This window comes from Bos taurus, chromosome 5 (assembly GCF_002263795.3).
Source record: "Bos taurus isolate L1 Dominette 01449 registration number 42190680 breed Hereford chromosome 5, ARS-UCD2.0, whole genome shotgun sequence".
Taxonomy (NCBI): Eukaryota; Metazoa; Chordata; class Mammalia; order Artiodactyla; family Bovidae; genus Bos; species Bos taurus.
Window position 1 is genome coordinate 44,876,098 of NC_037332.1, and position 26,978 is coordinate 44,903,075.

Sequence of the window (26,978 nt, forward strand, 5' to 3'; positions counted from 1 at the left end):
GCTGGGGGCGCCTGGAGCGTCTGAGAGCGTGGCCCTGGCGAGTCGAAGAGCGTAAAAGCCTGCCTGCAGCTGCGGCCGCCCGGTACTTACGGCGCATCGTGGGGCTCCAGGTGAGCCCCGGGCTTGCCGGCCCGCACCGCCCAACGCGAGAAGCCGTCCCAGCCCTTGCTGCAGCTGTTGGGCGGAGCGCCGGGGACCCCTACATCGGACGGAGCGGTGGCCGAGGTGAGGATACTTCCAACCTAGGGCGCCGGCAAAAACTAAGACCACGCAAGGTAACTCGGTTTCGGGAAGCTCTGCCACGCCTCGGCACAAGCCGCCGCGCCCTGGAATCCTCGCGCCGCGTGGGCGCCGGCGGGCTCAGGTGAGAAGCAGGCAGAGGTGCCCGGGTCGCCGGGCTAGACCCCGCCCCGGAGTGCCTCCCGCGGTGTCTGAGTGGGCCAAAGCGACGTCAGTTAGATGTCGAGGGCGGGACCTGAACTCGCCCGCCCCCTGGCCCAGCTATAATGTCTGGTCTCGGCAAGCGGCTGCAGCCAGGCGGTGGTGTGCGCCTGGGCAGGGGTGAGGCCTGGGGCGCGCGGGGTCAGGCGCAGCGGACGTGGGGAGGGGCTGGGTGGGCTACGGGATGGTGGGCACCTGGGGCTGCCGGTGCTCTGGGTACGCTAACTCCTGAAGGTGTTACTTCCAACTTTTACCTCTTTCGGAAGCAGCGAGCTTTAGTGTCGGGAGATCTGATACTAAAGAGCAGAGCGGGAGCTAGTAGCATTCACATTTTCCCTCCAGCCCACCGCCTGCCTTATCTGCTCAGCTTTATTATTTTTATTCATCTCTAGAACATGGACTGCGCCCGCCTCTGGCTAGGGCTGCTAATGCCTGCGGTAGCTGCCCTGGACTTCAGCTACCACCACCAGCCAGAGATGGAAGCGTTTCTGAAGAATGTTGCCCAAAACTACAGTTCTATCACTCACTTACACAGTATCGGGAAATCTGTACAAGGTAGGGCGCGTCTCCTGTACTTTCCAAAACCCCTAGTCCTCACTTTCATTCATCAAATATACCTTAGTTTCCTGTCCCCTTTCTATGAAGCTACTCAGAGGGGCTCCAGGCGAATCCATCACTGTCTCGCGTGTAGATTGTTTCTCCCTTTGTGAGTTGCGTTGCTTTTTGTCAGGGGAGTACTAAGATCTGAATTTTACTAAATGTCTCCGCTGTCATTCGGTGTCATTGAGTGCTTTGCGTGAATGGCGTTCTGATTTTGGATTTTGCAGACAGATTTCTTGGAATGAATATTTTAGCCTTTAGTTTTCTAGATAAACTTTTGCAAAGGAAGTCTGTTTACCCATCTCAAGTTTCCCTTTTTGATGGCTTCTTTAAATATGATTCAGACTGTTAGGATCCTGTCTGCAAGTCTCTTTTAAATTCGAAATAGTTCAGTTCTGTTGGTGAGATTTCTATATCATGTATAATTAGCCCTATGGCTTAAAGTTATGTAAAAAAAAAAAGTGACTCTGGTACTGATTAAAATGCTGTTTTAAAAATTATTCATTGGAATAAGACAATTGCTGAATAATAAGTGTACCATAGCAGTGACTGGTATTGCTCCTAGTATTTTCATGCTCATTATTTAAATACTGTATTTTAATTTGGAAGCCATATATTGAGTATAAACATGTAAATGTATGTTATATTAATTATTTTTTAGTAGATAGGAAAACTGAATCATAGTGAAATGAGTATTTTGCCCAAGAACACCCCAGATCACTAGTGAGTTTTATAACCAGGATTGGCACACAGATCATTCTGCTTCAAGGCTTAAATATTTGGGGGAAAAGACAAATAATTTTACCACGTATTATTAATCTTATATTGGTACTTCCCCCAAAACATACCAGTTGACTAAATATTTAAGTTTTGTCAAGTGTATGTAATTTGGATCTCAACTCTTTTTTTTTTTTTTTTCCCCCACACCAGAATAATACTTTAACAATCTGCAAATCTGTTCTTTTGGTTTTAAGTCCTGCAAAATGAGTGGTAAATCAAAGATCTGTGCATGAGTCTCTTGGATCTCAACTCTTTATAAGGTGTGTTTCAACCCCAACTGAATTTTAGCTCTGTGTTTTTCAGCCAATTTGGGAGTCTCTTAATCACCATATTCTGAAGTAATCATTTCCCAAAAACTTAAGGCTGTGGTTTATATTGTAAGCAGTGTTCCATAAGTTTGCTTATATGCAATGCAACAGAAAAATCCTAGGCTTGTGTGTAATGGCATCTTTGTTTTTAAACAGCATTGCTAAAGAGTTGGTGCCAGAATTATTCTATATTGCTCTATAATCCAAAATTATAGAGATTGAATGTATGAGAAAGCATATCTTGAATCAGCATACGTATATAGCCTTTTGAAATTGTTTTCCCCTAGGGGTAAAGAAGAGCAACTTTAAAAGATCTCAGAATACTAATTATATCAATAAAGGAAAAACAGAGCACAGCTGACTTGAGTTATTGTTCAGTCATCATTTAAACCACAAGGCAATGTGAATGTTGTTAATTTTTAAGTACTAAGTGAGTTAGCTTTTATTTTTTCAAGCACAAAGTGCTTGTGCAAGAAAATCAGGGACTCTCTCTCAATGTCAACCAGCTATTTTGATCTACCCTGCATGCTGTCAGACTATAGCAATAATGAAAGCCAGCAAGCTTTAATTGTTTTTATCTGTGTGCACTCTTATAGTTAAAGGACTGGGGAATTACCATGTAAAAAATACAATGATGCTAGTTTAGGTCAAAGCTTTGTATTGAGTATGCTCTGAATAATTACTCTGATTAAGATAAGTCCCAAATCTGCTATTGGGTTCCGAGCAGGAGGTTAAACTGTACAGTGGTAACTGGGAGCTGGTTGCCAGGGCATCCTTGTATGGTTGTTGGTACTCTTTTTGCTAGATGGACAGTTCTCCCTGGCCATCTTGCCCTCTGATGTAAGATGCTTACTTAGCAAACATGATTTACCATATGTGTTATTTATTTTTCTTTTTTGTATTATGAACGTGGACAACCTACCTAGAAGGGAAAGTAATATTTCTACCTTGCCAATTTATTTTTAGCTTTTGTAAATGCCTGTCACATGTATTTTCACTGCTGTGATCATGGATTATAGTCTGCTTTCTTTCTCCCAGTTCATATTATTTCATTACGTATTTCTATGAATTGAATGGTTTGCTAGTGTGAATTGGTTGCTATATAATATTTTATGTTGATTATGTTAATTTGTTAGTCATTCGTCTTTGAGCCATCTATATAGTTTCTAGTGGCCTCTGTTATAAAGAGTGATGCCAAAAAAATAAATGTCATGATTAATGGCCTTCTATTATAATTGAGTATTTTTCCAGTTTTTAATTTTGAAATGTTTGAAACCTACACAAAAGCTCTGCACACAACATCATTCATTATTAGAGAAATGCAAATCAAAACCACAATGAGGTACCATCTCACACCAATCAGAATGGCTGTCATCAAAAAGTCTACAAAAAATACTGGAGAGGGTGTGCAGAAAAGGGAACCCTCTTATACTGTTGGTGGGAATGCAAACTGGTACAGCCACTGTGGAGAAGAGTGTGGAGATTAGAACTACTGTATGACCCAGCAATCCCACTGCTGGGCATACACCCTGAGGAAACCAGAATTGAAAGAGACACATGTATCCCAATGTTCATTGCAGCACTATTTACAATAGCTAGGACATGGAAGCAACCTAGATGTCCATCAGCAGATGAATGGATAAGCAAGCTGTGGTACATATACACAATGGAATATTACTCAGCTATAAAAAATAACACATTTGAGTCAACTTTAATGTGGTGGATGAAACTGGAGTCTATTATACAGAGTGAAGCAGGTCAGAAAGAGAAACACAAATACTATATATTAACACATATATTTGGAATTTAGAAAGATGGTAATGACAGTCCTACATACAGTAGGGCAGCAAGAGACACAGATATAAAGAACAGACTTGGGGTCTGTAGGACAAGGAGAGCGTGGGATGATTTGAGAGAATAGTGTTGAAACATATTCTGAAACATATATTGAAAGTATATTACCGTATGTAAAATAGATGACCAGTGCAAATTTGATTCATGAAGCAGGGCACCCAAAGCCAGTGCTCTGGGACAACCCAGGGGGATAGGGGTGGGGAGCGGGTAGAAGTGGGGTTCAGAATGGGGGAACACATTATACCTGTGACTGATTCATGTTGATATATGGCAAAAATCATGACAATGCTGTAATTATCTTCTCCTATCTTTTTAATTATTCCTAAGTCCCTTTGTGGAGTGTGTTTGGCACATATTCAGTGATTTTTATGTTTGTTTAGTGGCTTGAATATTTGCCAAAGGGGTCTTGTGAAGCAAGCCGAAAAGTGTGCCATTTGTGTCCTGCCATCAGATAGCCCCCTTTAAAATACAAATGTATTTGTTGTATCAATAGACTCCCCAGCTTTTCTCTTCACATCCCCTCTGATTAGTTCTAGGACCATTTAAAATAAGATTTCCTACATCTATTCTAAGAATCTTGTCTTTCCTCTTGCTAAGTCTAACCTTTGTCTGAATAAGGAAGGTTGCAAAGGTCAAGGATTAGATAACAATATGTTATAAAGTGCTTTCCACGTATTGGGTGTTTTAATATGTTTTTTAAATCTCAACATCTCAAAGTAGGCATTAACGTCATTTACAGAATGGGTCCAATGAGGTACAGATAAGTCAATTAACTTGCTGAAGATCACACAGCTGACAAGTGTTAGGTCTCAAGCACATCTTTCTCATCAAGGAAGCAGTTCCACATAGATGTGGTTGCATGGAGATTGTGGTAGTTAGTGGAGGGTTTCAGAGTCATGTTTTGGGCACATTTGATCTGAAAATAAAGCTTCTGCCAAGATCCAACACAGTAGTTAGTTGCCACTTGTCTATTGAGCCGTTGAAATGTGACCAGACCAAATTAAGATGAGCTAAAAGTGACTCTGAAGATTTTAATACCAAAAAGTAAAATAGTCCATTAATATTTTATATTGATTCCTTGTTAAAATGTAATGTTTTAAATATATAGGTGAAATAAGACATATTTAAAAATTAACTTCACCTGGTTTTAATTTTGTTAACATGGTTGTGGTTTCTAAAACATTTTAAATTACATATGACTTGCACTGCATTTTGGGCTGTGCTGATCTGGACAGAACTTTGTTATGAGCAATTTTTTTTCTGAGTACAAAAGAAACTCAAGTTCATCTAGACATTTGGGAAGATATAACAAAGCACCAAGAAGAAAATTAAAATCTCACCATCCAAAGGAAACATTTAGTAAACTTAAAAGGCTATATGCCCTTTGTGTCTTTCTCCCCTCCCACTGAGCCAAATGACTTGCTTGCCTGTGCAAACATTTTTCTAAAACTTAACTTTTAATGCCTGCTACGTGTCCTATCAATGGACGTACTATTGTTTGTTTAACTTAGACCCCACTGATGAACACTTAGTTTGTTTCTAAACTTTTCTTGTTGTTAAAAAAAAAAATGGAGGTTCAAAAGGGAGGGGACATATGTATACCAATGGCTGATTCATGTTGATATATGGCAGAAACCAACACAATATTGTAAAGCAATTATCCTTCAATTAAAAATAAATAAAATTTAATGCCATAGAGAACATCTTTGTAGCTAAAACAACTAAAGTTGTCAGAGTGCACACAGGCTTGGTAACCACAAGGCCCAAGTTCAAATTCCAGATTCTCTATTTTGTAGCAGTGTGACCCTGGGTGGTTAGAATACTTCCTGGATCATGGTAAAGTATTACATAAGCACTGCCGTTCAGGATAAGACCTGCTATTGAGGATACATTTCCAAAAAGGAAATTACCAACACTTAAAGCAGTTTTATGTATTTGATACATGTAACCAAACTTATTTCCTAAGAGTGTATTGATTTGATAATTGCACAAGAAATGTATGCTTAACTCTTCTAAATCTTATATCAGTGATAAATCAGGCATTAGTGGCTTTAAAGATTTCTGTAGTATTTGCCAAAGGGTACAGAGTTTGGTCATCAGGATGAATATGTCCTAGGGATCTACTGTACGGTGGAGTGCCTGTAGTTAACAATGTTGTTTACTTTAACATTTGCTAAGAAGGTAGATATGCTGACTGTTTTGATGATGATGATGAAAGATCACTGTACCATGATTTTTTCATGATTGTTTAAAGTATAAAGGAGAATTTACTTCTCGTGCATTTACCTCACGAACTCTCACTGTCCTATATTCATTCAACAGATATTGTATTGAATTTCTCTGCCAGGAATCTTCATAACATTGCATATGCTCAAAAATCTTCCTAGAATTGGCTTAGATTCCAGCCCCAAAGAGGCATGCGCTGCGTTTGCGTATGCAGATCTCTCGTTGTCTACTGCCTTTGACTAGATTTTGACTAGCAATTTACCCTCGGAAAAGAACATTGTATTTAAGACTTTTGCACGACGTTCAGTTTTCTGTCACTCTGTTCATTTCCCAAATGTGATTGGACAGCCAGTTTGCTTGAGATCCTGCATAAAATGCTTTTTGTGATGTAAATATTGACATATTGAGGACTAAATACCAAGAAGACCATTAAAATCTAGGAATTTCAGCTGTAATATACATGTTTGTGATTTCAGATTACATTGAGTTAGCCTTTCCCCTTCTTTAACTTGAAATGTAAGGTCCTTTTCTGAAACATCTTAGGAATATCAGCCTTGTTTTATAACCACTCAGTTTCTTAAAGACACTGCTTTTTTTTTTTTTTTCTTACAAGGAAATGATTTAGATTTCCACCATATTTGTAGGATGATATTTGAAGAGGATGAGATAGAATATCCAAAAAATAACAGAATTTTACTCTGCTTCTTGTGTCTAGGAACAATTTTTGTTCCAAATCTCAAATATATCCAAACACCAATACTCTAGGGCCATTTGAAACTTAAAGGATAGTGACAGCCGACATTAATTGAATTTTACTCTTTACCTATAGCACTTTACACATACACCTCACCTAATCACTCTAGCAAGAGTGTGAAATACCATTATTACCCTTCAATTCACATGGGAAGAATTGAGATTGAATGAATCATCCATAGTCAGTAAATGACAGAGTGATTGGAACCAAGTCTGTCTTGCCCAGTAGTGAACCCTTAAAAGCACTTTGCTGAAGAGAAAAGTTTCTCCGGTTACCTTTTCTCTCTTTTTGTCTCTTTCCCCTCCCCCACACATCCTTGCCTCTCCCGTTGCCCCGATCCCTGTGATTCTGAAAAAGTAGACAAGCATACTCTATCATCCAAGGAAAGGCCTGTTTTAAATGTTTTTTGTGCTGAGTGATATTCTGTAGAACTCCTTGACCCCTTTTCAGTATTTGCAGTTTCATCCAAAGCGGTGTGAATTCCATATTTTTGTGTAGACTTAATCTTTTTTCTTTATACCAAAACTGTTTGATTATGAGGCAAAAGGAGAAGGCTGAAGTTCTGGTTTGCACACTTTGTGGACACCCACCCACCTAAATGCCATCTCTGAAGTTGATAATAGTGTTTCTCATTAAGAGCAGTACCGCCCCCTAGGGGGAAAATTTGAAAATTGAGGGACGGTTTAGGCCATAACTTTGAAGTCTTTGGATGGGGGACCTTGCTGATAATGCATCCTCCTGGTGGTGTTAACAAATATACAGAATTGTCATGCATAATGAAAAATCGTCCCCCATACTTTCTAATGTCTTCCATAAGTGAAAGACAAGCTTACCATCATCTGAACCTAAAACTAATTCTTTTATTTACAAATGCAAAATATTTTCCTTCACAATATTAATATGTAACAAACTTTGCAGGAATGTAACTATAGGTAAATTGAGGAAAATTTTATTATGTTTTTCTCTGAACCTGATTTTGAGATTTTTCACATAAAATCCTGACACCAGTGGGCACACAGCTGTATCAGTCTGCATTTGTAATAAATGCCTTCACTGTGAGTCTCAAGAATTGATATAAGCATCTTTTTCATTGTGTCTTTGAGTGGATGGTGCCCAAGTATTTACATATTGATAACATGGTTTATTATAAATTGCTTTCTTTTTTTCCTTGATATATAAATCTTTTTGAAATTACCTAGGCAAATATTTTCTGTGAATTTTATGCCAACACAGTAAATAAAAGAAGAGTTGCGAAATATTGGGTGTGAAAAGAGGCCTCAACTGATAGGGTTTGGAACTGTTGGTCGAAAACCACAGATGCAGAGAGCTGATAAAGGACCCTCTTCAGGTTTGTGTAGCCAGCGTCCCAAAGGTATTTGGTTTCTGTTCTTAACCAAAAAAACTGTGTGTCTGGAGGTAACACTACAGTGACAAATAGAATCTAGAGTTGAGAACTAACTGCTGTTCACCCTGTTTCCTTCCTTTATTTTGTGCATTTAGAGTGTCCCTTTCTCAAAGAATACAAAGTCAGAAAGTAAGATAAGAATATTACAGTAAAAAAAAAAAGGAAGTATAGTTGATTTACAATGTTATATTTCAGGTGTACAGCAAAGTGACTTAGTTTATATATACATAAAATATGTGTGTGTGTATATATATTTCAGATTCTTTTCCCTTATAGGTTATTACCAAAAAGTTAAATTTTTAAAGATTATATCAAATACCAACATGCATTTGGGTTAAGGGAAAGAGATTAAATCAGAACTTCCTATCTGGTGATTTAAAGCAATTGGTATTCTTTCTAGCTCTGTAGTCATTCAATGCAATGTAAGATAGTAGTTTGCTGAGAAGGTAGGAAATCCTTATTTGAGTTTGTGTGCAAATAAACAGACATTAAATAAAAAATACAAAAACAGACATAAGTTCCACGTTAAAAAATGTTTTCTCATGCCTGTTTTGTAAGGACTGCTGCATGTCAGATGGTTAAAAAGTGCACATTTTCTGGTCTGTGGCCTTTCACATACATAACTTTATCAAAAGCTCAACTGGAGGTTTAATCTCCATGGCATCACAAAAATGCCACCAACTTCAAACAAGTTGGCTTCAAACTGGCTCCTCAGACTTAGGCTCCTCAGGCTTCTGAACCTCCCCAGAGCTTCCTGAAGATAACAGCCTTCATGGTGGGGTATAAAGGCATTAACAACAGGGTAAACCCTTCAAATATGCAGGCACTGTCACAAAGTCTGGGAGAAGAAAGCAAACCTGCAATCTGTATAAACAAAGAGCTTTCAGGGAGTTGTTTACGCAGTTTTTAAAAATTGCTCTGATAGAAATCTCTGCGGGAACTAGAACCACACTAAGGAGCACGACCACAGTCACCTGAGCTGACAGTCCTCCCGACATGTAACTGAGCGCCCCTTTCCAACAGCGTGCACAGGAGTACTAGGAATGTAGTCAGGTGAATGTTGAGCACACTGCCGCACTTTCGGAGCAGGAATGGGTGTTGGGGACCACTCGATCATTTATTCCGTTGATTGAGCTGAATTCAAAGTGTCATCTCCTCCTGGAAGCGTTTCTTTAGACGCTTGGGCAGAGGTAGACTCTTCCTGAGCATCTTCCAGCCCCTCTGTCTATATTGCACCTGGAGGGCAGGGCTTTTGCTCATCTGTGTATCATAGTCCCAAATATGCGCTGATTGTATGTGACAGGCGCTCTGAGGGTCACAGCTGAAGAGTTTTTCCATGCACTGTAAAGGAAACTTTAATGTAAATACACTTTTATACAGTATAGTATATAGTATGCTATGTGTATGTATATAAGATGTTTATTTTTATGTATACTTTATAGACATTTATGTAGTTACACATACTATATGTAACTTTATGCAACATTATATAGTATGTAGTATGTACCCATAAGTGTCAAGAAAATGAATTGTTTCCTGGCCATGTAAAGTGTTTTGCTCAAACTACAGTAAAATAGTATAACTTGGAGTAGTGGTAATGGAGGACCCACAGTGAGTCACTGGCATGTGGGAGGAGGCAGTAGGGACGTTAGTGTCCTTCGGGCAGTAAGGCGGATAACTGAACTGTTCACTGCCAACCTAAAGGGGTTTTGTCCGCCTCTCCCCTCAGCCCCCCAGACACTAACCAAACATGTGTTGAGAGAGTAAATACAAGAGATACACACACAGACCCCTTTCCATTAAGAAGAGTTTAAGTAAATATCCCTGGTTTTATTTGAACAGTGCAAAAATAATTCAAGTATATTTAGAAAATGTAAAAAAAAGAGAAAGGACCTCTCCACCCGCCGCCCCGCTCCCCGCCACACACACACAAATGTTAAGCAGGTACTTGGAATCTCTTAATGTTAAGAGTCTTTTTTTTCCTTCCAAACTCAGCAATGCTTTACAGATTTAAGATGTACAGGTTTTGGAAATACAGAGGTCAACAGATTGAAGGTTGAAAGCATCTTTGATTTTTTAATCCCTATTAAATATTCATTCTCTTGTTCATTGGTAACTCAGTCAAGCCCGTCCATTAAAATTCTTTTACAGGGCCTGTTTACTCTTGTGAAAGTAAACAGCATGGAAAGTGGGGATGTGTGGAGAGTATAGATCATTTTAACATGGAGCACTTCCACAGAAGTTTCCCCATTATTTTAATAATTAAATATATTTGCACCTTGGTAATAATACTGGAGAAGGCAATGGCACCCCACTCTGGTACTCTTGCCTGGAAAATCCCATGGACAGAGGAGCCTGGTGGGCTCTAGTCCATGGGGTCGCTAAGAGTCAGACACGACTGAGCGACTTCCCTTTTACTTTTCACTTTCATGCATTGGAGAAGGCAATGGCACCCCACTCCGGTACTCTTGCCTGGAGAATCCCAGGGATGGGGGAGCCTGGTGGGCTGCCGTCTGTGGGGTCGCACAGAGTCGGACACGACTGCAGCACCCTTTATATTATATTTATAATAATACCAAATGGCAACCCACTCCAGTATTCTTGCCTGGAGAATCCCATGGACAGAGGAATCTCGAGGGCTATAGTCCATGGGGTCGCAAGAGTCAGACAACAACTTGGCAACTAAACCAGCAAACCACCACGGATAATACCAAATGTGTGTGGAGTTAAAGCTGAGATGCAGGTTGCTCAGTTGAGGAACACACTTACTCTTATAGACTGAATAATCTTGCTGTCCTAGAGATAAGCCTGGCAGGGTTATCATTTGTTACCAGTAAATTCCTTTCTGTTTATGAAAAAAACAGACAAATTTGGAAATACCACATTCTAGCCTTAACAAGCATTTAGTTGGGCCTGGTCATCTTCTGAGTTTTAGGAACGTATACTTCTAAATGTACAGACTGTGTCTTCAGATTCAGCAGCACGCTCTAGCTCACAGTGTAGGGGTAGGCAGAGAGAGAGGAGGTTTTGAGGGTAGAGGAGTCTGCTGTATTCCAAGAACAGAAACGAGGCCAGTGGCGCTGGAGCACAGCGAGCAGGGGGAGAATAGTAGTGGGCGTGGCTGGAGAGGGGTGCAGGGGACAGTCCATAGAGTGCCCGGCACATGAATTCAAAGAAGGAGAGCTTGAATGCTCTTCTGATAATAACAGGAAACTACTGAACAGTTTTAATCAAAATGATGTCATCTGATGTGGGTTTAGAAAAATTGTGACTTCGGCTGCTGTTGCTGTGGTTGAGTCGCTAAGTCGTGTCTGACTCTTTGCAACCCTGTGAACTAGAGCACGCCAGCCTTCCCTGTCTTTCACTATCTCCTGGAGTTTGCTCAGATTCATATCCGTTGAGTCAGTGGTGCTATCTAACCATCTCGTCCTCTGCTGCTGTCTGATGAGTAGAGAGTTAATTAGAAAGGGGAAAGTATAGACGGAGGGAAAATAATTCAGTTATAATAATCCAGGCACTGGTTAACGGTGGTGTTTTGGATGAAGATGCTGTATTAGAAATGGAGAGAAGTGGAGGGATTAGAGATTTGCTTTGGAAATAAAACCAACAATACTTGCTAATGGATTGGAAGAGAGTGGGCAGGGATCAGGGAACAATAAAAGATCCAGGATGACTTTCAGGTTTCCAGCTTGGGCAGCTAAGTGTCTAAGGTATTATTTACCAAGGTAGAAAACACTAGAAAAGGACAAGTTTTGGTTGAAACAAAGAGCTCTGATTTAGACAGATTTTAGAAATTTGAAATCCTTAAAAGATATCCAGTGGGAATGTCCAGTAGACAGATGTATAGGTGGAGTTTGGAGGAAAGTTTTGACTATAGAAATAAACTTAAGAGTCATCAACATGTAGATGGCATTGAAACCTATGTGATTAAAAAAAAAATCTAACGAGAATAGAGATAAAAGAGGGCCAGAATAGAGCTGTAGGATACTGTAATCTTTTGAGTCTGATAGAGATAGAAGCCAGCAAAGGAGATAGGAAAAAAATCAGCAATGAAGTAGGAAAAAGATGAAAAGCAGTATCATAGACATCTCGAAAGGGCAGCAGTTCAAGAAGTAGAAGTTGGGGTCCCATGACCACCCACTAGTAAATTGCCAAAGGACCCGTGACTCTACAAAGTCATATTCATAGCCAGGATTAATGAAGCAAAAGACACAGTGCAGGCACAGCAGAATAATGATACATTTTGCCTGGAGAATCCCAGGGATGGGGGAGCCTGGTGGGCTGCTGTCTATGGGGTTGTGCAGAGTCGGACACGACTGAAGTGACTTAGCAGCAGCAGCAGCAGCAGCAAAAACTACAGAAGTCAGCATGGGCTTACCTGTTCTCAGTGAGGGTTGCACAGATGCATGCTTCTCTCCAACCTGAAGTCTGTCTCCACTCACAGAAGCCCACTCGAGTCTTGGAGGCCCAGAGTTCTTCACAGGAGCTGGTCACATGACTATCGTGACCAGCCAGGACACATACCCACACTAAATACCAGGTACCCATTATGAATACTACTGTTTACTTTAAACAAATGCTTTAGGCTGGTATATACTGACCCTTTGTCTTGCGGGTACAGAATAGCATCATTAATTAGAGAACATTGAAAGAGTAGTGCTCAGAATTTGGTTAAGGGCATTATGATGAGTTTAAGTATTCTAGAGATAAGCACGGAGAAGGCAATGGCACCCCACTCCAGTACTCTTGCCTGGAAAATCCCATGGACAGAGGAGCCTGGTGGGCTGCCGTCTCTGTGGTCACACAGAGTCAGACACAACTGAAGCGACTTAGCAGCAGCAGCCGAGATAAGCAAGGAGGGAGTAAAACAGACCAGCTATGTTAATTCTTTCCTTGCAGAGGTCCTGGCCAACCATGTTGGATGCAGTTATAAGTGAAGTCTGATAGCCATAAAGTTAAGTGATAGATCCCAAAGTTGCGTTAGTTAATCTATATCTCTGGACAGATTCATTCAATTTATTCAGCAAACGTGTACCAAATGCTTAATATAGTTTGTGACATGTGCTGGCATAAAAATATAGAGGTAAGAAGTCAAATGTGTCCCCTGCCCTGATGGAGCTGATGATCTGAGACGTTCATGGGAAGGAAGAGACATCCTAATGAATGCAGATGGGATTCACCTTGGGGGACTCGATGGCAGGGGAACTGAGGGATAGAAGTGAGTTAGGTGAAAGGTGGAAGTTAAGGCCATAAATAGTGTGTTCAAAGGTCTGGTGGTGAAGGGGCATATGGACCCTGTGGAGCAAAAGTTGAATGTGGCTGGAGAGGAGAGCACGAAGGGGCGAGAGGAGGCAAGACGGGCAGATTGTGGAAGACCTAGCCTACCTTGTGAAAGACTTCATGCTTCACTCAGAGAGAGTCATCATCATCCTATGGACTCCTGCCTGATAGGTTTGCTTTCTTAAGCAGAAAATTTCTGATTATTTTACAGTTCATTTTGCATTATGATAAAGATTCTTTTTAAGAAGTAAAGTGCAACAGCCATGTCTGGAATAAGAAAAATAGTGAGAAAATAGAAACACGCCAATAAACCAGAGCACCAACAAAGCATAATATTAAATCTACAAAAATAAGAATAGTTCATCAGAATTAATCAGCATAAAGGGTTCTGATTTAAGTACCATATTTGGGCCTGATTATTCATTTAAATCTAAAAGATCATTTATTTTTAATCATACAACTTAGCTAGAAGCATTTTAATGATGCATTGCACATTGTGTCTTTTTTGCCCTCACAGAGTACAGATCACACAAAGATTTTTTTTTTAATCAGTCATTTTGGAGACAAATTATAGTTATGCCAGACTTATATACCGAAAGTATTTAATAATAATTAAATCTAGAATTCAGAGAGATATGTTAGAGTACCTAGGAATAGATGCTTAAAATTTTTTTCCCAACTGTATTGAGATATAATTGGTGTATAATTTTATGTAAGTTTGAAATTTGAAACACATGTACTATAAAATCAGAAAAAGATTAGTTAACATCTCCTCCTCCTCACGTCTATACTATGTTGTTTTGGTGGTGGTGAGAATATTTAAGTCTGGTCATTCGATCAGCAACTTCATATAATACAGTATTGTTCACTATAGTCACTGTGTGTTAGTCACTGACTTGTGTCTGACTCTTTTTTCAACCCCATGTGACTGTAACCCACCAGGTTCCTCTGTCCATGGAATTTTCCAGGCAAGAATACTGGAGTGGGTTGCCATTTCCTACTCCAGGGGATCTTCCTGACCCAAGGATTGAACCCAGATCTCCTGTATTGCACACGGATTCTTTATTGCTGAGCCATCGGAAAAGCCTGTAGTCATTGTACTGTCTGTTAAGTCCCCAGAATTTATAACTGGAAGTTTGTTTCCCTTGATCAACACCTCCCCATTTCCCCTGCTTCCCAGCCTCTGGCAACCACCAATCCACTCTGTTTCTGTGAGTCCAGCTTTTTCAGATTCCACATATAAGTCAGATCATAGCTGTGTCTTAGTTCACTTAGCATAATGCCCTCATTTCCTCCATGCTGTCACAGGTGGCAAGATTTCCTTCTCTTTTATGGCTGAATAAAATTCCGTTCTATGTGCATACCACATTTTCTCTATCATTCATCCATCTGTGGACGTTTAAGTTGTTTCCATGTTTTGGCTATTATGACTACTACTGTTTGAACTTGGGGGTGAAGATACCTCTTGGAGATACTGATTCTGTTTCCTTCAAGTAAATACCCAGAAGTGGAATTGCTGGGTGATATGGTAGTTATTGGGGCTTCCCTGTGGCTCAGACAGTAAAGAATCTACCTGCAGTGCAGGAGACCTGGGTTCAGTCCCTGGCTCAGGAAGACCCCCTGAAGAAGGGAATGGCAACCCACTCCAGTGTTCTTGCCTGGAGAATCCCCACGAACAGAGGAGCCTGGCAGGCTACAGCCCATGGGGTCACAAAAGAGTTGGACATGACTGAGTGAGTAACACTTTCACTTTACTTTTTCTTCATGGTAGATATAATTTTAATTTGGGGGGTGGGGAGGGGAAATTCCATACCATTTTTTATAGTGGCTGTACCAAGGTATGTGCCTACCAACCACGCACAAGATAGAAACACTTTCTATTTATATATATACATATATATATAATATATATGTATATAACTCATGGAGTTATCATGAAATATAGTTGACCCTTGAATATCATGAGCTTGAACTGCGTGGGTCCACTGTGGATTTTTTTTTTTTAACAGTAAATACTACCAACTACATGATCTGCAGTTGGTTGAATCCTCTAAGGAGCCACAGATACAAAGGACTGACTAAATTACAAAGAAGACTTTTGATTGTTCAGAGGCTTGGCACCCCTGACCCCTGTGTTGTTTTAGAGTCAACTCTACAACCACTCAAACTTTTCAAGTGTTGTGTAGCAGCACAGAGAGGGAACTTAATCTTGGTCTCATTTTCTAGCAAGTTATTGAGTAGGAACAGCAAGGGTGAGAAAATGCAAGACATGCAGCTGCTGTTTACTACATACCTGTCATGTGCCAGGCACTCTGCTAGGCCCTTTGCAGATTTTCCTCACTTAAGCTATACAAAAGCTCTAAGTTATTTACATGCCTGTCTTAGAGCTGAGAACAAACAGATTCCATAGATGAAGGAACTGATCCAAAATTGTGTCTTGGTAACTGATAGATTTGGGTTAATAATCCAAATGTGTCTTCCAGTAATTCATTTATATACTCAGTCAACAATTGATTTATTGCCCTCCTGTTGTCTATCAGAACCTTGGTGGGAGGCTGCAAAGAACCTGGACCTTTCTCTTTAGGAACTAGGGCCGGGGCCTTACACCTAGTCACCTTAATAGGAAAAGTACCATGCTGCTGCTGCTGCTAAGTCACATCAGTAGTGTCCGACCCTGTGCGACCCCATAGATGGCAGCCCACCAGGCTCCCCCGTCCCTGGGATTCTCCAGGCAAGAACACTGGAGTGGGTTGCCATTTCCTTCTCCAATGCATGAAAGTGAAAAGTCAAAGTGAAGTCTCTCAGTCGTGTCCAACTCTTAGCGACCTCATGGACTGTAGCCTACCAGGCTCCTCCGTCCATGGGATTTTCCAGGCAAGAGTAGTGGAGTGGGGTGCCATTGCCTTCTCTGGAAAAGTACCATAACAGGGCTGTAAATGTTGAAAGGCCTGGTATCCAGGGTGCTTGGGAAAGTCGAGAAAGGTTTATCAGGGAAGCTGATAATTGGACAAAGCTTTGACTATTCCCAGGCAGACAGGTGACAGGGTAGGAATTCTTGGTAAAATGAATGGAGAAAACAGACTGGAGTAAGGGGTAGGGTGAGAGTGTACTGCAAGCAGCATCTGGGGCACTGAATGCTGCCCTCATACACAGTGAAGGATAAAGAATTGACGGTGGTTTCCTGGGTTTTTTTCTTTTTAAATTAATTTTTATTGGAGTATAGTTGCTTTACAATGTTGTGTTAGTTTCTGCTCTACAGCAAAGTGAATCAGGTCTATGTATACACATATTCCCTCTTTTTTGGATTTGCTTCCCATTTGGGTCACCACAGAGCACTGAGTAGAGTTCCCTGTGCTAATACGTTGGTATAAAAGTAATTGCAGTTCAGACCATGAATTTTAAATCATCATAAGTAGGCTCGAACACATCTTTATTAATCAAAATAGGAACCATTACAATCAGTACATTTTTGCCAATGAGAAATAAGTTTGTTTATTCCTATAGCATAAAAATCCATGCTTTTGGATTCCATAAACTCTTAGAAAGCATTTTCTGACTCCTGCTGGTTGTGATATTGTTTCCCTGCAAAAAGTTGTTGAGATGCTCGAAGAAGTGTGTAGTTATTTGGTGAGAGGTCAGATGAATACAGCAGATGAGGCAAAACTTCATAACCCAATTCATTCAACTTTTGAAGCGCTGGTTGTAAGACATGCAGTTTGGCCTTGTGGAGAAGAATTGGGCCCTTTCTGTTGACCAGTGACAGCTACAGGCATTGCAGTTTTCGATGCATCTCATCAATTTGCTGAGCATACTTCTCAGATGTAATGATTTCACCAGGATTCAAAAAGCTGTAGGGGATCAGACCAGCAGCAGACCACGAAACAGTGACCATGACCTTTTTTGGTACAAGTTTGGCTTTGGGAAGTGCTTTGGAGCTTCTTCTTGGTCCAGCCATTGAGCTGGTAATCACTAGTTGTCATACATTCCACTGTTCGTTATATATCACAATCCAATCTAAAACTGGTTCATTGTTGTGAGGAATAAGAGAAGATGACACTTCAAAAGGATGATTTTTTTTGATTTGTGGTCAGCTCATGAAGCACCACTTATCAAGCTTTTTCACCTTTCCAATGTACTTCAAATGCCATACAGCCATAGAATGGTCGACGTTGAGTTCTTCAGTATCTTCTCATATAGTTGGGAGAGGATCGGCTTCAATGATCCTCTCTATTGGTTGCTGTCAACTTCCGATGACCAGCCACTATGCACCTCATCTTCAAAGCTCTCGTCTCTCTGCAGACTTCTTGACCAACCACTGCACTGTACATTCGTTAGCAGTTCCTGGATCAAATACATTGTTAATGTTGTGAGTTGTCTCCACTGCTCTATGACCCATTTTGAACTCGTTTTGAAAAAAAAAAATCTCTTGAATTTGCTTTTTGTCTAACATCATTTCAATAGTCTAAAATAAATATAAAATAGAAAGTAATAAGTCCTTAGCAAAAAAATCAGAAAATGAGAAATGTGCATGAAAATACTATATGGCATAACCACATTACGCTTAAGAATGTATTCCAGGGACTTCCCTGGTGGTCCAGTGGCTAAGACTCTGTGCTCCCAATGCAGGGGGCCTGGGTTCGATCCCTAGACAAGGAGCTAGATCCCACATGCAGCAACTAAAACCCAGTGCAGCCAAATTAAAATAAATAAATGATTAAAAAAAAAAAAAACGTATTCTAATATTTAACAGCAAATTTCAACAATGCAAAACTGCAATTACTTTTACACCAACTTAATATATAGTAGGTTCTCATTAATTACCTATTTTATGCATAGCAATGTGTTTATGTAGAACTGATGATGGTTTCTAATATGTCTTAGCACCTAGGGTATCTTAGTTTGTGCTCACTGGAAAATACAAAGTTTTAGGAAGGTTGTGTCTTTGTGAGTTGGGTTATGGTTTTTTGGAAACAGATTGTTCAAAGGACAGTGATAAATAGGGAAAATATTTTGACTCACGTAACTCTTCACTAAAATTGCATAGTTTGTAGCCCCCAGGGAACTGTGATTCCACAGAACATTCTGTTCTTTGTCCTTGGGAAAATATGTTTAAAAAGGAATAGAGACTCCCCTGGTGGTTAAGACGTCACCTTCCAATGCAGGGGCTTGCCTTCAGTCTCTGGTTGGGGAGCTAAGATCCCGCATGCCTTGTGGCCAAAAAACCTAAACGTAAAACAGGAGCAATATTGTAACAAACTCAACAATGACTTTAAAAATGGTCCACATTTAAAAAAAAAAATCTAAAAGAAAAGGAATAAAAAGGGGGTTTTGAGCATTAAAGTTGTATACTTTATTGAATGCTTGCTATATACTAGCTACTTTGACATATTATTTTAAACCCTGATGTCAATCTGGGAACTAAGTAGTGTTATCCCTGTTTTAGGGGCTTCCCAGGTGGTGCTAGTGGTAAAGAACCTGTCTGCTGATGCAGGAGACATTAGAGACGTGGGATTGATCCCTAGATTGAGAAGATCCTCCAGAGGAGGGCATGGCAACCCACTCCCGTATTCTTGCCTGGAGAATTCCATGGACAGAGGAGGCTGGCGGGCTACAGTCCATGGGGTCGCACCGAGTCCACCATGACTGACACACTTAGCGTGCACGTGCCCCTGTTTTACAGATGGGAAGCTGGGGCTTGGAGAGAAGTTGCATAAGGCAGTTGAGCTGGCAGGCAGCAGAGCTCGGAACTCAAACCTAGAATCCACGTTCCAGTTCCTGCGGTTTTCAAATGGTCTCTAGAACCGGGAAACTTCTGTCAAGGTGACTTGGCATACTTTAGTGGGTAGGAAGACAGACAACAGGTTGGCTCCTTCAACCAGAGCAGCTCAGCTTAACTTCTTACACTAGATTTTACATAAGAATCTATTGGAGTAAAGGTTCTGTAACCCAGGGACAGGTAACATGAAAGCGACTGCATTGACTATGGAACCTTTGCAAGGATAGTCTGAGAAAGTGCCATAAGCAAGGCAAACGTGCCAGACTCTGGCGAGTGCCAAGGATTATTAATTCCTGCCATTTGGAACATTCTCTTCCAGTTGGACATATATATGTGTGTGTGTGTGTGGACATACATATATGTGAGGCTTTACAAAGGGGCTTTTCAGGACCTTCTGAAATGGATAAAAACAAGATTCTTAGAAAATACAGTATTTTATATACCATATATTAAATATATTCTATCAACATTTTGGCTGATCACCTGTATGTTGAAGTAGGCAAAAGATCTCACTCTTGAGCCTCCGCATGCCCACATCATTACTGTATTCCGGGCAGGTGTAGCCTCTCTCGTTCAGTCGCTAAATCGTGTCTAACTCTGAGACCCCATGAAAAACCTGTTCAATTTTGCGGTGGAAACTCTAGGGAAATAAAGTAAGCTAATGAAACAGAATACTTTCCCAATATGAGAAAGTAGTGGCCAAGCATTTGATTTTCAAAACATCCTATACACATAGGAATCAGTGTGATCTTAGAGGCCACGAGTGACCAATGAGAACTTTAATAATGTCCTCTCTTAATATGCAGTCTTTTTATAGCTGCCTTTAAGAACGTTCTCATTTGGTAGTCATTTAAAAAGATGTTTTAATGCTCGCTTCAGCAGCACATATACGTTAAAAAAAAAAAAAGATTTTAAAATTAGGTGGTAGAGTGAAAAGTGAGTGTTCTATCAAAGTAATCTTAGTAAGATCTTGGTAAGAAAGGGTTGTTGCTATCAGATGTTGAAACTGGAGAGCTATCAGAATAGGGTGAGATACTGTATTTATATCCATACCAATAAATACAGATACTTGTAAATAACAATAACAGTTTAGGTAGTGGTTAAGAATATAGACCCTATAGAAGAGATTGTCTGAATTCAAATCCTGGTTATGCTATTCACTAATTGTGATCTAGAATGAGTTTCTTACCTTCTGTGCCTGTTTCTTTTTTTTGTAAAATGTAAGTAATAATATTTGCCTCATAGGGTGTTGAGAGGATTAAATAAGTTAATAGATGTTAAGTGCTCAGAATGTGATTTTGTTGTTGTTCAGTTACTAAGTCATATCTGATTCTCTGCAATTCCATGGACTGCAGCACACCAGGCTCCTCTGCCCTCCACTGTCTCCTGGAGTTTGTTCAAATTTATGTCCGTTGAGTCGGTGATGCTACCTAATCATCTCATCCTCTGTCTCCCTGTTCTCCTTTTTCCTTTAGTCTTTGCAGGCATTGGAGTCTTTTCCAGTGAGTCAGCTCTTCGCATCAGGTGGCCAAAGTATTAGAGCTTTAGCATCAGTCCTTCCATTGAATATTCAGAATTTATTTCCTTTAGGATTGACTGAATGTGATTGCCACATTATAAATGGTACAGAAGCATACTCTGTTATATAAGTTGGGGTATTTAGCAACTTGGAACCATGGCACTGACACATGTTTTGGTGTTTAAAACACTCAAAGCTACCCTTTATTGAAGGCATCTTTGATGTCAGGCACAAGGAGGCAGTATTTGTGCTTTATCTCATTAAATTGTCACAACACTCTGTAAGGTAAATACCAATTGACAGCTTTCAAGACTGACTTGCCAGCAGTTTAGTAACTTGCTCAGGGCCCCAAAACAAGTCACTGGCACATTCAGACCTGAGCTTTCAGTCTCTGGAGGTTGGCTCTGGCACACCTATGGGTTTAGGCTGACCTCATTCCTGCCAGCACAACCTTGTGACCTGGGCCGTACAAGTGCTGGCGTCCAGGCTAGACCCTCCATTTTACAGAAGAGAGACACAAAACCGAAGGATTAAGTGAATGTCCAGAGGTCACCTTCTAATCAGAGTGTGAAGTTCAGATTAGGAAACCAGATAAGGCTGTGTCCAGTGCAGGGTCCAGTGCTTGTGGTACGTTTGACCAAAAATTTCAGGATAAGCTGTCGGATAGCAGATAACTGACTCCATTGTCTAGCATATGCATGCTCAGATACTGGGGGACAGAGCATCCTTTGCTTTAACTGGCTTGTATTTATATACTTGACAACTTGAATGAACTCAGGAAGATGCAGAGTTTTTTTTGTTTTTTCACTTCTGCATTTGCTTTGGAAAATCCCTTATCTCTCTCAGTTCGGTTCAGTTACTCAATCATGTCCAACTCTTTGCAGCCCCGTGGGCTGTAGCACACCAGGCTTCCCTGTCCATACCAACCCTGAAGCTTGTTCAAACTCATGTCCATCAAGTCGGTGATGCCATCCAACCATCTCATCCTCTGTCGAACCCTCCTCCTGCCTTCAATCTTTCCCAGCATTAGGGTCTTTTCCAATGATTTAGTTCTTTACATCAGATGGCCAAAGTATTGGAGTTTCCGCTTCAGCATCAGTCCTTCCAATAATTATTCAGGACTGATTTCCTTTAGGATTGACTGCTTTGATCCCCTTGCAGTTCAGGGGACTCTCAAGAGTCTTCTGCAGCACCACAGTTCAAAAGCATCAATTCTTCAACACTCAGTTTTCTTTATGGTCCAACTCTCACATCTGTACATGACCACTGGAAAAACCATAGCTTTGACTAGACAGACCTTTGTCGGCAAAGATCCTTATCTTTAAAGAGATAAAGAGTCCTTACCTGCAAGCCAGGCTTCAGCAGTATGTGAACCATGAACTTCCAGATGTTCAAGCTGGTTTTAGAAAAGGCAGAGGAACCAGAGATCAAACTGCCAACATTCGCTGGATCATCGAAAAAGCAAGAGAGTTCCAGAAAAACATCTATTTCTGCTTTATTGACTATGCCAAAGCCTTTGACTGTGTGGACCACAATAAACTGTGGAAAATTCTGAAAGAGATGGGAATACCAGACCACCTGACCTGCCTCTTGAGAAACCTATATGCAGGTCAGAAAGCAACAGTTAGAGCTGGACATGGAACAACAGACTGGTTCCAAATAGAAAAAGGAGTACGTCAAGGCTGTATATTGTCACCCTGCTTATTTAACTTATATGCAGAGTACATCATGAGAAACGCTGGACTGGAAGAAGCACAAGCTGGAGTCAAGATCGCTGGGAGAAATCTCAATAACCTCAGATATGCAGATGACACCACCCTTATGGCAGAAAGTAAAGAGGAACTAAAAAGCCTCTTGATGAACGTGAAAGAGGAGAGTGAAAAAGTTGGCTTAAAGCTCAACATTCAGAAAACTAAGATCATGGCATCTGGCCCCATCACTTCATGGCAGATAGATGGGGAAACAGTGTCAGACTTTATTTTGGGGGGCTCCAAAATCACTGCAGATGGTGACCGCAGCCATGAAATTAAAAGACGTTTACTTCTTGAAAGTAATGACCAACCTAGATAGCATATTGAAAAGCAGAGACATTACTTTGCCAACAAAGGTCCATCTAGTCAAGGCTATGGTTTTTCCTGTGGTCATATATGGATGTGAGAGTTGGACTATGAAGAAAGCTGAGTGCCGAAGAATTGATGCTTTTAAACTGTGGTGCTGGAGAAGACTCTTGAGAGTCCCTTGGACTGCAAGGAGATCCAACCACTCCATCCTAAAGGAGATCTTTCCTGGGTGTTCATTGGAAGGACTGATGCTGAAGCTGAAACTCCAGTACTTTGGCCACTTCATGCGAAGAGTTGACTCATTGGAAAAGACTCTGATGCTGGGAGGGATTGGGGGCAGGAGGAGAAGGGGACGGCAGAGGATGAGATGGCTGGATGGCATCACTGACTCGATGGACATGAGTTTGGGTGAACTCCAGGAGTTGGTGATGGACAGGGAGGCCTGACGTGCTGTGATTCATGGGGTCACAAAGAGTTGGACATGACTGAGTGACTGGACTGATACCTTTTTAGAGGTTTAGAATCATATTTAACAATGATGTAGTAATCTTCTGAAAAGACTCACCCGTATTTCTCTTTATCACTGATATTCAGCAGATGAGAGCTTTCTATCCTGTTGTTGTTTGGTCGCTCAGTCATGTCCAGCTCTTTGCGACCCCATAGACTGCAGCACGCCAGGCTTCCCTGTCCTTCACCGTCTCCCAGAGCTTGCTCAAACTCATGTCCATTGAGTCAGTGATGCCATCCAACCGTCTCATCTCCGTCATCCCTTTCTCCTCCTGCCTTCAATCTTTCCCAGCATCAGAGTCTTTTCTAATGAGTCAGTTCTTCACATCAAGTGGCCAAAGTATTGGAGCTTCAGCTTTAGCATCAGTCATTCCAGTCAATATTCAGGATTGATTTCCTTTAGGATTGACTGGTTTGGTCTTTCTGTAGTCCAAGGGACTCTCAAGGGTCTTCTCCAGCACCTAGTTCAAAAGCATCACTTCTTTGTCACTCAGCTTTCTTTCTGATCCAACTCTCACATCCATACATGGCTACTGGGAAAAACCATAGTTTTGACTATACGGACCTTTATTGCAAAGTGATGTGTCTACTTTTTAATATACTGCCTATCCTGCAGAGGATCACATGTGCACAAAGAATGTATAAGGATGTATATTTACAGCATTTATTTTATTTATTTATTTATTTTAGGAAACAATACAGGTTTACTGTATAGCACATGGAATTATGTTCAATATCTTGTAATAAACATAATGGAAAAGAATCAGAAAAAAAAGAATACATATAACCAAATCACACCTGAAGTTAACACAATATTGTAAATCAACTGGATTTCAAATATATATATATATATATATGTATATCGGTATCAATAGGTCCCCAAAATAAATTTTAATGGCAATGATAAACCTAAACCCTTTAGAGAGGATTTTTAAGTGTTTGAATAAAGATATAGGCTCAAGTCTATGATTTCCAGCTTGGTTTTCCAAATATTTACCATGTATTTTGGCTCCAGTTGATTAACATTAGCATTTATTTATAATAAAAAAAGATACAGTCATTTAATTAATGCTATTGAACTGTGTACTTGAAATGGTTAAAATGGCAAATTTTATGTTTTATCACAGTTTTTAAAAATTAATAGTATAATATTCCAAAACCATTGAATTATATACTTTAAGTGGGTGAATTGTGTAGTATGCGAATTATACTTGATAAAGCTGTTCAAGAACAACTATATATTCATCAACAGGGAATTGATTAGGTCATGCTATACCCAGTCAATGAAACATTCCACAACCTTTATAAAAGAATGAGTTAGATTTTTTTCTTTTGACATGGGAAGATTTCAGAATATATATGAAGGAAAAGATGTCATATCCAAACCTTTTTCTATGCATTTATGTAGAGAGCATCATATGCACATGTCTACAGTTTTGTTTTATGGGTATTGCTTTGTTAATATTCTTATGCAGCTTGCCTTTTTCACTTATGTGTATGGGGGCATGGGGCAGGCGTGGATTGGTACCTGTAGTAATACCTCATTGTTTTAAACTACTCCATACTATTCGTGGTTTGATTTTACCATAGCCTATTCAGTTACTTCCATGTTGATGAGTATTTAGGTCACTTAACAACTTTCAGTTATCTCAGACAGTTCTGTGATTGATACCCTTTGAACGAGCACATGAGCTCAATAATTTCCTGAGGGTTGGCATTGTTAGATGAAAAGGTATGTGCATTCTTGTACTTGGTAGATGCAGATGCCCTTCAGTAGGATGTCTACTGGGCTTCCCTGGTGGCTCAGTGGTAAAGAATCTGCCTGCCAATGCAGAAGTTGTGGGTGAGATCCCCTGAAGAAGAAAATGGCAACCTAGTCCAGTAGTCTTGCCTGGAAAATCCCATGGACAGAGGAACCTGGTGGACTACAGTCACGGGGTTGCAAAAAGAGCTGGACATGACTTAACGACTAAACAACAAGAATGTATGTTTACACTTCCAGCACCACACAAGTGTGTACATTTCCCCACCTCCTAAGCAACAATGAAATTTTTTTCCAATCCAATGGGCAAAATATGTCTCCTTTAAAATTGTGTTTTCATGATTGAAACTTAAAAGGAGCATGTTTTCACATTTTACTTCACATTAAATAAACATCAGGGTACTGCTCCAGATGCTGGAGACAGCAGTGAACAAATTTCTGCTCCTGTGAAATTTACATTCAAAGTTTATTGGCCATTTTTATTTTCTCATGCCTACTGCCTATTTTTCTACTTACGTGTAGGCCTTCTTAGGTATTTAGGGTAGTCTTTGTTACATGTGTGGCAAATATTTTCACCCATTCTGTGGCTTTTCTTTAAATGTTATTTTCAACATCTTTTGCCTTATAGAAGTTTTAAATTTTTATGAAGTCATATTCATCAATCTTTGTCTTTATGCTTTTTTATTTTATGTCTCATTTTAAAAGGCCTTCTTTACCCCCAAGGTCATAAATGTATTCTATACTTTTTCTAGTACTTTGTAGTTTTAGTTTTTACATTTAGCACCTGAATCCATCTGGAATCTATTTTGGTGAATGAAGTGGTGTGTGGATGGATTTCACATCCTACAGTATATATTTTTAAATGTTCAATTTTTTAAGAAGTATGCATGATTTTTGTAAGCAGAAAGAGTAATGATGATTTTGAAAACACACTTATAAGTGGACTCCGGAGGAGGAAAGGTGAAGTGATGGGAAAAGAGGGCTGTGGCCTGTGGAGTGGGTTTGGGTCATAATGAACCTAGATATGGACAGAAAGAAGAGCTCTGGCTGACCTTGTGTCCTGGGAGCTACAGCGACTCAGGAAATACATGAGTCATCTCAAATAAACACTATGTCAACTTCAGAATACAAGAATAAGAAAACAAGCCGGAGTGAATCAGAGATGGGATTCTTTGGTGTTTCTAGTAGTAATATAATAGAATTTATCAATTCATCATCTGGGACAAAAATGAGTTTGGGATAGTCTCCTATTTAAAAATAATCCAACACTACATGAATGATTCACTTCATTCCCATTAGTTCTGACTACCAGTGGTTAGTAAAAGTGGTATATTGATTAACACTCTCTTAGATATAAGAAAGCAAAAGTGGCAGAAATAAGGTAACAAATGAACAAAATTCAGGTAGATGATTCTTTAAAGGGGGGGAGGGGTGGAGTGTGATCTAGTCTGGGCTAAGCCACGCAAAGCCACTTTGGTACCCTTCTTCCTTTGACGTTAGATCCATTTGAGCCTTTAGTGTCTGTGTTACACTAATCCATTTATCAAACATGTATGTTGATTGGTATGTGCGAGGCTCTGTTTAAGTGCTTTTCAAATATTAGCTCACTTACCCCTCATAACAACCCCATGAGATACAGAAATAAGCCTTATTTTACACATGAGAAAACAGGCTCCAGAGCTGAGGAGGAGCCCGGCATCACATAG

At 40.2% G+C, this 26,978-nt stretch overlaps 1 protein-coding gene across 2 annotated transcripts in view; it reads left to right on the plus strand.

Annotated features, from left to right (window-relative positions):
* The first annotated feature begins 499 nt into the window (after nt 1–499).
* CPM (carboxypeptidase M) overlaps nt 500–26,978 on the plus strand; it is an 88,832-nt gene continuing 62,353 nt past the window's right edge. For both annotated transcript variants that reach the window (XM_005206471.5, XM_003586067.5), the window contains exons 1-2: nt 500–561; nt 834–996. In XM_005206471.5, the coding sequence (XP_005206528.1) occupies nt 837–996 (160 nt within the window). In that variant the 5' untranslated portion in view covers nt 500–561; nt 834–836. The remainder of the gene's footprint in view (nt 562–833; nt 997–26,978) is intronic.